Here is a 14,923-nt window from a genome sequence, read left to right as displayed (position 1 = left end):
TTAACAATAATAATATATATTTATATAATAATAAAAAATAAAATGATCATACTTTAATAATTATGTTAATATTAATAATTAAAATAAATAAAATAATAAGTCAATAATCATGTTAATAATATTAATATATAAACTAAAATAAATTAATATTTTATTGAATGATAGCTATTTTATCAGATAAAATAATAATAATAAATCTATATGATAACTATAATTTTAAAATAATTAATAGAGCATCAATAATTTTATTTTTGTTATTTTAACAATAATAAAATTAATATTTTTTTGATTTAGTTATTATTTTAATTTTAATTAAAAAATATTTGATTATTAAAATTAATTTCATTCAATGCTATTTTTATTTCTTTTGATACCAATCATTGAATGAAATATAATTATCATTCAATCTCATTTTCATTCTATTTCAAGATTGATTTTTTTCATGTATTATTTCATTCACTCATATCAATCATGTCGTAAGAACAAATGTAAGAATCATTGCTAATATTTATCAAACCTATTTTTGTAAATGGAAAGAAATCACAGTGTAGGACCGAGTACTTACCGCTTTACCAAAAGCAATAAATAGTGGTAATGGTGCAACTCAAATATTTTAAACAGCACAGCAGCTCAAGCATTATAGTTCGATCGCTCTATCAAGCAGGGACAATTATTGCACCAAACACACGGCAAGACAAGCGGCCTAAAAATAAGGCATGCATGTGATACAGCTATAGTAAATTGGATGCTATACGTGAATGCCTAAGTGAAAAGCCAGATTTAAACAAATTAAAATCTAATTAAATTAATTACAAGTGGAACCTGCATTTTACAGATATAAAGATATTAAATTAATACAAAGTTTTTAACGAATAGTTATTTGCACCTTTCTTTTAATTCGTGAATAAGTTCGTTTTTGATACAATTTGACTCAACAACATGTGCTGCGGATATCAATTAAAAAAACAATGCTAACTAAATGTGACCGGTTTTGTCGTTTGTGATGGGTGGCCCTAACCAGGTTGTCATTTTTCTCTTATTTTTTTTCCCAAGTTGTAATAAAAATTTCTTTTTTTTTTTCATCTTGTTTACCTATGATAATATTAAAATAACACGATACACATGCAATACGTGTGTTTCGTGGCTACTGTTAATAAATTTATCATTAGATGTAGTCTTGGATAATAACATGAAAGCTTCTCATCATCTCCATGGATTCATTTGATATACTACAGTCCTAGTTTGTATCTCAATCAACTAGAATAAAATAATGAAATAATTATTATTTTTAATTCATCTGTAAAGCCCAGAAATCATAATAAATCGATTGATCGAAAATAATTCCCTTGAAATATACTAAAATAAGGAAAGATGTAATAGTTAGTTTGATTATAAGTTGATGTTAACTCAAATTTATCCTTAAAAAATAAAATAATCAATTATCAGATATAATAGTTTATCCGATCACATCATAATACCGAGTAATCTTAGGATTTAGATCACTTACTGTGTTGAAAACATAGCACTTTGTGCTGTGCACTTTTTATACGAGATGATCACATGAACATCTTGTTTAATCAGACAACTTTTTAAATTTATCTCATAGGTGTGATGTTCACAGAGATGATCATGCGATCATCTCGTGCAAAAATTGCACAGCATCAACTGCTGTAGATCTAAATCCGTAATGCTGTTTGTTTTGTTTTCTCAGTTTAGGTATGTTCATGTTTTAGAATTTTCAAAGAGAATTTGGAGGGTGTGGTGACGTTGAATCCCCGTCCCCACTCTTTCATTAGTGTTTATCCACACAGACAAAATCAATCCCAAAAGATGGATAAAGTATCCGATGATTCTGGGCCATAGATCCGGGCAACCATTCTCTATTAACACATTGCATCGGCGACCAAGTTCAACAACAAATTCTTGATAATATGTGAAAATTGAGGTTCCAGGTACTGCATATCCTCAGTCGATGGCGGAAACAGGGAGATTGACGGGGACGGTGAAATGGTTCAGTGGGCAGAAGGGATTCGGCTTCATCACCACCGATGATGGCGGCGAAGATATATTCGTGCACTTCTCGGAGATCCAGTCGGATGGTTTCAGGACTCTTCGGGAGGGCCAGCGGGTCGAGTTCAAGGTGGGAAGTGAGGAAGACGGGTCAAGCAGAGCTGTGGATGTCATGATTCTGGCAATGAATTACACCCATGGAGGAAGACGCGGTGTTCGTAGTGGTTATAGAGGGGGGAGGTCCGGCGGTGGGTACCGAGGCGAAAGTGTGGGTAATGGGATGGAGTGTTATAACTGTGGAAGAACGGGTCATCTGGCTAGGGATTGTTATCGTGACGGCGGAGGAGCTGCTGGAGGATACAGAGGATATAGCCGCCGCGGCGGCGGCCGCGGTAGAGGTCGCCGAGGCGGTGGCCGCGGCAGGGAGTGTTACAATTGTGGTGAAGAGGGGCATTTAGCGAGAGATTGTCCAGTTCAGCAAAGTCGATGAATTTAACTATTTATTATTATTATTTAAATTTATATATTATATGTTCTTCTTTTGGCCTATGTGAGTCTCTGTGGATTTGGTTTTATTATTTTGAATTGTAAGTTTTTTAGTGAGTGTAACTCATTGTTGCTATTTTTTAAAAAAAAACAAATATTTTTATATTATTTTAAATATGTCATTCACATAACATAAAATGTATAGTCTCGAATCATATTATATATTTTTTAGACTTGTGACCAAAAGAGAAATTACCATTCTAACCCTATTTATACTAATCTTGAAATATAGATAAAGAAAAATTTACACCAAGATTATCATATTATAAAAAAAATTATTTGAAAACTAAAATTAATATCAAATTCAATATATATGCACACACAAACACAAATAATGAGAGACTCAAATTAATTTTGAAATGTGACAGACATGAAATGATATTCAAAGCAAAGAAAGAATCTTAAATTACGATAATCAAATAACTTTATTATAATATAAATGAAAAAATTTAGAATTGTTGGAGTCCATAGGTAATTAAATTGAAGGTGGGCCTTGCCTAGTGTATTATTAATTTGTGTCTCGAAGAGGGGTTGTACTATGTAATATAGAAACATTGGCTTGGAATAAAAAAATTGATGGGCAAAGCTGCGACTTTACGAGTCTTTAGAGAAGTGTATAAGGGGAATTCCACGTTAGTTAAAGATGTTACTTGGTCCAACTATGGTTTACTAAGTGTGGAAAGGGAGAAATAGAGTCATGTTCAAAAATGAGAAGCAAAATATTGATGCAAGATGTATCTATAATTTCATTTTAGTTAGTTACTTAGCTATTTGATATTTGAGTTGTTCTATCTCATGAATGCTTAAATCATCTGACCGTTCGAATTAATGGCTTTTTTAACCTAAAATACTCCGATTACCTTTTGTGTTGCTGCATTTAGTTTTCTTGTGAGTTTCTTCGATGGATTTCTCTTTCTTCGCCTGTTTTGATATGTAATTTTGCTTGCTCCGAATCACTTTATCTTCTCCACGGGTAAGTTTAAGCTTATGGTTTGGCTTCTGCTTTGTTTGTTGCTGTTCTTGTTGTTGTGCTTGAAGGTACCTGCAGGTGAAGAGGCTCCTTACGGCTGCCCAGGAATGTGGTTTCTGATCATGACCCTGGTGTTTGATCCGAGAATGGCGGCGGTGGTGGTATTTTTTTGGCTGCATCTCTTTAGGTTTATTTATGGGATTCCTTCTTTTAGCCGCCATCAGAGAATGAGGTTGAAGATAATTTGATGGAATTTTTTCCTCTTTTTGTGTATACAAGGAGCAGATAAATTAATAATGGCAGTGAAGAAAGTGAGACAAAGATAGACTTTTACAGAGAGGATAATGGCCATGGGAAAGACATATATATACCATATATGTAAGTATAGTATAATACACATGAAGTTGGCTTTGAGAAATCAGAAAAGTATATCATTATTAGAAACATATAAAAAAAATGAATAATATAAATATAAAAATGTAAAAGCATTTTACAAAAATCATAAAATTTATTTTAATTTTTTTAATGAAACAGTTGATATAGTTATATTAAAATTTAATCAAATCAAATCATAACTGTTTGAAATGATTTTCTTATTAGTAAACTTTTATGGAGTTGATTTTATGTTGGTCATTGGATTTACTAAGATGCCCAATTATAAATATTTTTTAAAATATTTAGTTATGAATATAAAATTACATATACATGTACACATTCACAATCATCATATAAAATATAATATTTGTATAAAAATAAAATTTGCATTATATGTAAGCAGTAATAAGCTTAAAAAAATTAATTGAATCCATCGATTTAGTGTGTTTTAGGAAGAGAAGATTAGCTTTTGTCCAAACTGGTTTTTATTGAAATATGGTTTTTAGATTAAAAAGATGATCAATAGTCATTTGATTTTGAATATGAATTTTCTTATATATATCCACTACAAGAAATTTCAGAATCAACAACACACATACGACAACGGTTTTAACTAAAACCGTTCAACGGTTTTTATAAAACTGTTGTCTTTTGGGGGTCAAAGACAACGGTTTTTAAGGTCAATGACAGCGGTTCTGTAAAAACTGTCGATTGGCGTGAGTTTAGAATAAAACAAGAAACCGTCGCTATTTTTAGCGACGGTTATTGCTAAATCAACGCTAATTTCACATTAGCGACGTTTCATTTCCACCGTCGCTAACTTTAGCAACAGAATCAAGTAACACCGTCGCTAATTTGAAATTAGCGACGGTTTATAACCGTCGCTAAAGTTAGCAACAAAATCAAGTAAAACCGTCGCTAATTTGAAATTAGCGACAATTTAGCTATAACCGTCACTTTTCTTCCACCTCTCTCTATAAATACCTGCAAATTCACTACATTTTCTTCCACTTCACTTCACAACACTTAAAATTTTTCTCACTTACACGATTTTACAACTTCACAACACTTAAAATTTTTATCTCTTACACGATTTTATCACTTCACGACACTTAAATTTTTTTATCTCTTATACGATTGTACCAATTCACAACACAGATTTATTAAATTAATAATTTTTTTTATTTTACCTAAAATATTAGCGACGGAATTCATGTATAAACCGTCGCTTTAGCGACGGTTTTGCACATGAATGTGTAGCGACGGTTATTATTAAATCGTTGCTACGTTTAGCAACGGTGTAATAAACAGTCGCTAATTAGCGACGGTTTATATATGCATTCTGTTGCAAATATCATTTGCGATTGTTTTCAAAACCGTAGCAAATTGTAGCTACGACAACGGTGAAAAACCGTTGTCTTTGAGCGAACAGTTGTCGTATGATATTTTTCTTGTAGTAATCGTATAATGACATAATTTCCATTACGTATTTCATACTCAAACGGGGGACAGGATAATAACGTTGATAGAAAAGGGTGGGATCGTCGTATTTATTATTATTTATTATTATTATTATTATGAAATAGACAATTAATGCGAAATAACAAAAAAAACCTTCAAAGAGAAACAAGGATGGAGAAGGGAGACATCATTTACTCACTGACAATCAACATGTGCATATTATTATAATTAATGGTGCAAAAAGATTCTGATCTTTAATACGTAATTCAAGTACTTAATATTAACTTCAATGCCGAAAGAAAAATTATTAAAAAATGAACTCCTTACTTGCAATGTTTCAAATGTTTAAAATAGGACATCCGGATATTTAGGAAATGCTACTCTCTAGTACTAATTTACAAATGTGGTGAACCATTCTCGTTCATGTGTTTCCCCCAGATCCCGGTAGATACAAATTTCATTATCTTTTTAATAATAAGTTATATATTTTTTAAACTAAGAAACAACAGATTTTTTTAAAAAAAGGACAGAAAGAAGAAAACTTTCATAGTTTTGCTCAAAAGTAATTTAGTGGGCACGCAGATTATGGCACATAGAAATAATAGCATTGGTAAGAACAAGGATAACAGTAATTACATCATAATGCTGCTTCAATCAGCTAGTTTGATTCCATTTGCCTCATAAACATTTGAGACACATGATGGGTCATAAAGTTTGGTACTTTCATTGACTTAAAAATTCATATTCATTCCACTCAATTTCTAGCAAATTTCTTTTATTATCATTTGTTCAATCCAAATGAGGAACATTGACAATTCAAATGTTATATTTTTGGAAAAATGTAGAATCATGACAGCCGCTGCAAGAAGACCTCTATTAGAACCACATCATAATATTATGATAATATGAAAACCTCCATCCTAAAAAAACCAAGATCGTGTGTGTGTGTGTGTGTGTTTGTTTTTTCTAAGTCCGTAGCAAAGGACACCAAAGAATGTTTCAATTCCATTATATCTTTCAATAAAATGAGAACATGTGTATCAGTATAATGTGTATGCCATATTAAAGTGTATCATGGATATGATTCTAAGAGACTAAAATCAGGGAGTCTTCCAGAATTCGAATGGAGCTCCAAACATATCAGAGTCTTACATTGCAATGCAACTGCAGGTGCTTTCACAAAACAACATTCAAGCATTCATGGCAATTCGAGAGGCATATTATAAAGTGAACCTTTCTTTACACTTGCTAGAAGTAAAACTGTGCACGCGAGATTATTTTTCAGAAGTCACTGATGGCTGAAGCACCCAGGCAACAAAAATCTGTATGAAGTCACAGCCGAAATTCGTTTTCCTTATAATTTTGCAGCAGAAATTGCGCTTTGGAAGCCTGCAATGAAAACAGAATGAGTTAAAGAATTCAATTTGCTATCCTTGTAACTTATTTGGCTGTTCCCAAGACTTGTTTATGATAGAAACAGGTAAAGTTAGACCAAACTCAGGCACCTAAGATGAGATTAAGACTTGCTTATCTATTGCGCAATAACAATTGTATGCTAGTGGTCAGTGTGGATTTTAAGCCATGACTAAAAATTAAAGAAAATATACATATGAGTAACATAAAAATGGATTCTTTTAACATCAGATTGACGATATTTCATTTGTTTAACACGACCTGATTATCAACCTTTCTGAGAAGGTTGACTGTCATAACTGAATCAATGGTTGCCTAAAAGTTCTTTCAGAATTTTTTAGAAAAAGGTGTACAATAAATGGGAATACCTCTAATCAAATGCATAGGGATCATCAGCATAAGGATTAAGAGATCCTTCTGAGAACAAATCGCCTAATTTGGAAGGATTTTGATGGCCTCCGCCTTTAGTTCCCTGCAATAAATGAATAAATATCACGATGAACTACAAATATTGCAGTTCTTGCCTTCTCTTAATCTATTTATATGTGTGCGTTGTGGGAATAATAAGCAGACAGAGCCACTAGTTTACAAGAAGAAGCTTTCTTTTGCATCACATGAGCCATTTGACAGGAATACGAACCAAGAGCAATCAGCACACACTTCTTACCCTGTTTTCTAAAACTACTAGTTTATAGTTGATAAACTTAGATCTAGTTTAACCAAGCACGGATGAAGTAGTTATTGTCAGACTACTGTTTGCAAGAAATTGGTCAAGCTACAAAATATTAGTCTGTCGGACTACTACTTAAACTAAGACAATATGAAAGGATCATAAATGGCAGGTGCAATCACCGGAAATAAAGACATTTAAGGATTTGTTAGTGTTTGCTTACCTTGGTTGCTTGATTGGGAGTCTTAGGTTTTGGCTTATCTCTATTCCCATGCTTTCTTGGGTCCTGAAAGTTAAAGAATGTGAATCAAGAGTTCAATCATAAATTTCTAAAACATTAGGCAAAAGCTATAATGATAACTGTTATGTAAATACAAACCCCAAACATTACTGTGCTCTTAGTTTTTCTTCGCTTTGTAATTGTTCTTCCATTTGATGTTTCAATTTCATATTCATGGTGAGTCACCTGCCATTGAACATTGTAATCATCGAAATATTAAGACAGGTGATGCTAATATCAGGATCTTGGTTTAACGTGAAGGAGACTAAAATAAGCACGCACCACAGGAAACACACATAGAGGTCCGTATACACGAGAATTCATGCACAACAACAAGTGAAGTGATCTTACCTTCCTACTATGTTTAGGAAGACTCATTACACTTCCAGGGTTAACCTTTTCCACCCTTTTCAACAAATTTGACACTGGTGTTTGAGAATCTTTCTGGTTTGGTGAATCCTGCAAAAAATCAATTGAAATTCAGGCCAATCATAACACCAGTTTGTGAATCTTAACAATTTTCCTTCAAGTTTCACCTTTTCATCTCCTTTTGTTCTGTCCAGATCATGCTTAGTTCTCTTGCCACTGCCAGATCTTCTCGTCTTGGTTGACAAAAATTGGATATTTATATAAATAGGACCTCAACTATGAAAAGTGGTGAAGAACAGAAAAGGTGAAGAACTCAGTTACAAATTAATCAATAATATGCTTCCAACCTGACAAGATCTGGTAATTTGTATTTTTTTATGACAACATTTCAAAGTCAGACTATTTCTTCCCATACCAGCTTGTGAATTAAGGAGAATCTTTGTGTAAGTGTAATGCATGCAGAAAGAAAAATAATAATTGAGTCATGAGCTATATTAGATCAGTTTTCGGAAACCTCATGAATGTTTGTTATTATCATGTATGGTCATATTATAACCAATTCTTGCCAGTGGCTAGAGTTTATCAATGTGAGCTCCTCAGCAAATAAAGACCACGCAGTTTCTCTCCTCAATTGGAGAATCAGGCCAGGATATAAATATTTGCACCCATCTGACGTAACTGTTTATATTCCTATGCAGCTTCCAAACGATAAAGAAAAAGATTTAAGCTATGGACCATTAATTTAGCATCAATTCATGATGGCAATTATAACACAGATACTTCTTGATTTTCGTCAGTTTGGGGATAATGGAAGGGAGTATCAAGGTGTTACAGCTTACAGGCAGACCTTTTTAGAATTGACTTCTTGGTCGTCTTGTGGGTTGTCACCCATTACTTTCCATTGCAGTTGCAGTAATGCCCTCTGCTGCTCTTCCTAAGATATAACAACCCATGACCACAATAAGGTAGTGATAACATGACTATGGTGCAATCACATGAATTACCTTGGTTTTTAAAATATCCAACTCCTCCTCCAGTCTTCTGCACTCATCTTGGTGCTCACACCTCAAAGCTCGTAGCTGAGCCTCGTGCTCAGACCTAAGTGATGCGGTTTTCTACAGAAAATATATGTAACATTAAAATGTATGATCACTTGTTACAATTGTTTTCAAATTAAGAGCTACAGTGACAGACCTCTCTGAGCTCAGTTTCAGCTTGAAGCTGGGAGCGTCTCAGTTCTTCACTGTGCTTAGATATGAGGGTCATTTCTTTGCTATTGTATCCCTGCTGAATGCGGCCAATCTACATCGACAACACATTAATCTCACCATTTTATCAGAATTTTTTCCTAGATTCTCTAAAAATAAAGCCAGCAAAATTATAGAATAAAAAAGGTACCCTGAGAATACCATTGTGTTCATTTACAAACAATCCAGACCAACAGCACATTCACATTAGCCCATAATTCCCAGATTTCCAAATGCATAAAATCATATGACCACATATGGCAGCTTATCAGTGGCAACTGCCAACTGGAAAGTTCTCTCTTTAATTCCTGAGTTATCTTCAGTAGAGAAATAGAGAGTACTAGTGTGGGAGAAAATCTTTGTGACCCCAAATAAAAGAAAAAATTCACCCTTCACGTGGAATGGGGACAAAAACCAGGTGAAGTTATCGGTTCTTGTTTGTGTTATGCTAAAAAACAATAACAAATTTCACTTGAACCGAGCAAGTGGAATTACAAGGCCACTCCAATGTTCTTCCTATGGCAGTTTCACAACGGTTCTTTTATACTCAAATCAAATACAACCAGAAGAATAAACCTCAATGGAATTAATTTAACTGTAAAATAAGAGTAAAATATTATTAGCTTAAGACGGCTTATATACAGTATCATACCAATGCAGCATGTTCTTCTTGTACACGAACCAAGTATTCATGAGATTCTTTTTTACTTTCTGCCACCTTTTCCTCCAGTTGCTTTTCCACATCCCTGATAGCTTTCTCGGCCTAGAAATTGACACAGGTAATCAAAATTAATCAAATTGAAACAGAAACTCAAAAAGGAAAAATGAGTATCAAAACCTTTTCTTTTTCATGATTAACACTCTCCTGCTTCTCCATCTCGTACTTCCTCCATATATCATTAATTGCCTGATCAATTCCAACCAGTCAATTGCACACATAAAAAAAAGAAGAGATGTGCTGTTAGAAGCTGCTGTAATGTTGATGGTGAAAGAGAGTACCTGGTCATTTCTCTGAGATATTTCTTTCAGATGCTTTGACAACTCTATTTGTTTACTTTCTAACAACTGTTCGTATTGATTCTTCGCTTCTTCTAGGTTATTTACAGCATCATCCAGTGATGCCTTGATCTAAAACAGAAAGCCAAATCATATCTTACACATTCAAGAGGCTATACTACACATTTAAATTAAAAGACTTGTGAAATAACCTCTTCTTTCTGATCTTCCCAACTGTTTTTCTCTCGTCTTGAGTTCCAATATTAGCTGGTCCTTCTCGTCCAATGCAATGTCAAGCTCACTGACTCTTTTTTCGAGTGATACTAAATTTTCTTCATTTTTTTCAATATCGTTCTTCAAACGATTGATAACTTCTTGCTTTTCGAGGATATCTGCTTTTAACCCTTTGATAAGATTATTACTATCATTATCTACCTTTGAAAGTTTCAGAGACAAATCTTTCTGCATGGCACAACATAAAAACAAATAAAAAGCTTGACCATCATCACATATCGAGTTTAAAAGGCCAATGGTTGATGAAAATTAGCTTTCACCATTTCTTTTTCAGACAATCTTGAGTTTTCTAATGAAATCTTCACAGTATCCTCTAATTTGGCTATGAAGGCTTGCATTTCAGTCTGCTTAGATAAAAGTGTTTCTGCTTCGGATTCCAATTTCCGAATTTTCTCTTCCGCCAACCGACAATCTTCTGCATGCTGCACCATTGCGAATTCCTGACCTTTCTGAAGCTCAAGGACTTTACCATTCAATTCTTGATTAACCAATTGTAAAGTATTTTTCTCTGATGTGACACATATAGACTGGTAGAGGATCTTATCAAACTTTTGTTGAGCATTCTGAGCAGCAAGCTCTTTCTCTTTCTTAGCTAGGTCAAGACACGAATCATATAAAGCATTAAGCTGAATTAAATTTTCGGAAAAGGTTAGGCTTTGATTCTCCAATTCTGTAACCCTCTCAACAAGCAAGTTGACAAAATCTTCCATATTCTTGAACTCCATGAGTGCCGTTTCTAACCTGTTAGCAAAATCGTTTTTGCCAGATAGTAGATCCATATTATCTTTCACCAATTTTTCTTCGGAGTTCCTCAATTGTAGCAGGTCTTCTTCTTTTACTCTCAATTCAACTTGCAACTCTTCCAACTTAGAAGTCAAACTTTTCAAAGCCAGTTGATTACTGTCATCAGCTTCTTCCAATTGTTTAATCTTGTTATCTGGTTAAAAATAGAAAATGATGGAACATTATTCAGAGCAAAAGTGTCTTACAGAAGTGTAAATACCAAAATCCTGGGATTGCATCTTAGTTCTCAATTTCACAAGGTAGTGGCATGAGCAAAGGCGTTAATTTCACGTCAAAAACCGTTGATATCTATTGACGACCAGTTACCTATATATTTTGGTTGTTTTGATTTATCTTCAAGTAAATTGAAAAAAATACAACATGTATCTTCTCCTAACATTATCACTAAATGCAAATTGAGGTGGGTAAAACTATCAAATCATGTAAACAAAACTCAATGTGCAAATTAATTGGTTTCTTTTCAATCAGCATTAGTTGAAATCCTGAGGGTTATTTAGCTCCACTTATTTAACCAAACCACAAATCCTCTCGCTAAACCAAACAATGTGATGGGATTACAACTTATCATGAATAGCTATTAGCCGATAAAAGCATGCTGGCTCTAAAACTGAAAGAATTAGAGCTACCGGAAAATAGACCAATGATTATCATCCTTATAATGATAACTGTATTCATTTTGTTTTTTGAAGCAAATAACTGTACTAATTTTCAATGGCAAAAGGTGTGTGAACGACTTTGTGGAGTTATATTACAATACCAAATGATTAGATTAATGGTGTTAACGGTACACTTGATGAATAGAAAAGGTAAAACAAATATTTTGGATGTTCTTAGAATCATGTATATTTCATTCATTGAACTTATTAGATTTGGGCTAATAAATATACAGCGTCCCAGAAGCTTTAGCTGTGAATTAATTTAATTTTTCAAATTTTACTTGATCGGCATTACCTTTCTCCTCAAGCTGGATGGTTGTCTTAATCTTTTCATCCAGGAAAAATTTCTCCATTTGTTCCTTAGCAAGACCAAGTTCCATAATTTCTTGCCCCCCTAGATTTATCGTAAAAAAGGCATGTCATTGTCATAAAAGTATCACAAAAAGATAACACAAAGAATCAAGTCCAATAATTTGATATCACTTCTTCGATGATCCATTCAAAAAATAAATCTGACTGATGGACTAATGGAGTTAGTCGCTCACTAATTTTAACCGTTTCTTCTGAAGACTCCAACCTTGAGGACATAGACTTCATCTGCTCATGTAATTTATCAAGGGCAACTGATGTTTCAGACAGTTTATCTTCAAAATATGCCTTATCTTTCTCAGCTGCAAGAGCGTAGATTCAGTGCGACAGAATATCTGTAAAACTGAAATAAGCAATCTCCTGCTGTACAGAACACATACCATCCTGAACCTGAATAGTTAATTGCTGCAAAGTTTCATCGAGTTGTTCGCACAACGTTTTTGTCAAATAGAACTTAGAGTCCAGTCCTTTCCAGAGCTTCTCATCCTCTTTCTGCTTCACTTTTTGCTTTGCATTTTCATTGAGTGCAGTTTGCAATTTCTCTTCCAGTATTTGAAGCTGCTCCGTCAGTTTCTTGAGCTTAGAATTCTGCATGTCGTCAAAGTTCACACCGCAGTTTAGTTCATTAAATGAAGAAATCAAATGAAATTTCCAAAAAACACAAAAAGATGTGGTAGCCTGACTTCAGTTTCAGGTTTTGCATTTAAAAAATAAATGCAAAACTATGATACATGTCCCTGCTTAGATGTACCAAATATATGAACAAATTTACATCTACCGGTAGTTAGCCTCTTTCCCAAAAAGCTCAGGCTTACGGAAGGGGGACCAATCATAGTTTTATGATTCCAAATTTGTACGCCTGTTAATATAAGAATAATGGAAACATATACACAACACATATTTACTTGCTTTCAGTTGAATAAACCAGTCTCAAACAGCTATACAATCATGAATGGACGAAAAACTGCAATAAGCATACGGACAGATGCATATATACATGTTCTTCTGCGCATCAAAGACTTTATAACATGCAGAAAGTTATGAGTAAACAATGTGAGAGTTATTTTTTGTCTTACTGTAAGTTCGAGGTCCTTTTTAGCAGAAGCTTGTTCTTTGATCAATTTTTCTATACAAAGAAAAATCAGTGTGACTAGTTAGATACGCACAAGTGTTTTGGCAAAGCATAACTAAAAAATGTACAACCTGCAGTACTCTTCAGATTCGAGAAGCTTCCAGAGGAAACCGAGTCCAAGGAGATCGGAAGTGTCTTCGTTTTCGCAGCTCCAGACTTAGAACCTGGTTGATACTTGAACTGTTCGAGGCTTTTCAAGCCTGACAGTCCTAAAATCCGACTCATTCTGTAAATCACGATGAAATCTGGAATTGAATCCCTATATTTCAATCTGAAGAGTCACAATTCAAAGTTTTTATCCGAGCTTCAATTTATCGAGTCAAGCGAAATGCACTTCATTACTTAATCGAGAACCTGCGGATTGAAATTTGTGAAAATTATAACCGGTTAAATGCGAATAAATTGGTTGATCATCTCTTCACCTTGAAAATAAATCAGAAATTCTTTGAATGAGTAGAAAACTGAAACTGAAAACCTGTACGAATCGAATTTTCTCTTCTGAGAGTGTCGAGGCTTGTGAGGAGTAAGCGTATAGTGAGAACCAATGATGGGTATTTATAGATTTGGATTAGTTGACGGTGGATTGTTTCCTGAAGCAGTCAATGATACCCTGCGGGAGGGTACAGCGAATGTGAGAACCTAGCACATATTGCCTTCGACAGAAACTTTGTGTCGTATTTTGTGAGAGAAATCTCTTATTTGGATCATTAATAAAAAAATATTTTTAAACTAAGAGTATTATTTTTTATTGTGAATATCATAGGGTCTCACAGATAAAAGATTCGTGAGATCGTCTTACAAGAGACTTACTATTTGTCTTATTTTACTAATGACAAAAACTTGTGTGAGACGGTCTCAGGAGTCGTATTTTATGAGACTGATCTCTTATTTGGGTCATCTATGAAAAATATTACTTTTTTTGCTAAGAGTATTACTTTTTATTATGAATATCAGTAAAGTTGATCCGTCTCATAAATAAAAGTTCTTGAAACCGTTTCACAATAGAGCTACTCTTTACTAAATTAAACCTCAGAGTTCAGCATGTTATTTGCTTTGAACGATTTCAAAATATTAAAAAGGAGTTTTTTTGGAAGGCCGAAGCCACAAAAAAAAAAAAGGAGTTTTCAAAACGCATGTTATAGGGTAAATTTTTTTGAAAAGTATTATAACAATATTTATTTCTGTCACGGACGGTACAGATTTGAATATACAATAGACTTATGGAGTAACTACTGTTCGTCTCCACTTTACAAAAATAATTAACTCGAATTATTATAAAAATATAAATAATCCTAAACTATTTAAACTTTCATTGTCTAACACTTTTATTT

General features: G+C 33.6%; 2 protein-coding genes across 2 annotated transcripts; one reads left to right on the top strand and one right to left on the bottom strand.

Annotated features, from left to right (window-relative positions):
- The first annotated feature begins 1,714 nt into the window (after positions 1–1,714).
- On the top strand, positions 1,715–2,590 carry LOC142532891 (cold shock domain-containing protein 3-like). The gene has a single exon (XM_075639427.1). The coding sequence runs from the start codon at positions 1,973–1,975 to the stop codon at positions 2,498–2,500; it is 528 nt and encodes a 175-aa protein (XP_075495542.1). The 5' UTR covers positions 1,715–1,972; the 3' UTR covers positions 2,501–2,590.
- Positions 2,591–6,342: 3,752 nt separating this feature from the next.
- LOC142533818 (synaptonemal complex protein 1-like) lies at positions 6,343–14,206 on the bottom strand. Its single transcript, XM_075640719.1, is given in 21 exon segments — positions 6,343–6,751; positions 7,144–7,247; positions 7,669–7,731; positions 7,825–7,911; positions 8,077–8,184; positions 8,262–8,327; positions 8,942–9,028; positions 9,099–9,209; positions 9,289–9,396; positions 9,994–10,104; positions 10,180–10,248; positions 10,341–10,469; positions 10,550–10,570; positions 10,572–10,799; positions 10,892–11,568; positions 12,387–12,485; positions 12,637–12,762; positions 12,841–13,048; positions 13,537–13,586; positions 13,664–13,946; positions 14,068–14,206. Coding segments are annotated over 19 exon segments (2,604 nt in total). The 5' UTR covers positions 13,818–13,946; positions 14,068–14,206; the 3' UTR covers positions 6,343–6,751; positions 7,144–7,145.
- Positions 14,207–14,923: the final 717 nt, after the last annotated feature.

This window comes from Primulina tabacum, chromosome 18 (assembly GCF_025594145.1).
Source record: "Primulina tabacum isolate GXHZ01 chromosome 18, ASM2559414v2, whole genome shotgun sequence".
Taxonomy (NCBI): domain Eukaryota; kingdom Viridiplantae; phylum Streptophyta; class Magnoliopsida; order Lamiales; family Gesneriaceae; genus Primulina; species Primulina tabacum.
This window is presented reverse-complemented; position numbering and strand designations above follow the sequence as displayed.

Coding starts and splice junctions, on each gene's coding strand:
- LOC142532891 (XM_075639427.1), top strand. CDS start 1,973: ATGGCGGAAACAGGGAGATTGACGGGGACGGTGAAATGGTTCAGTGGG.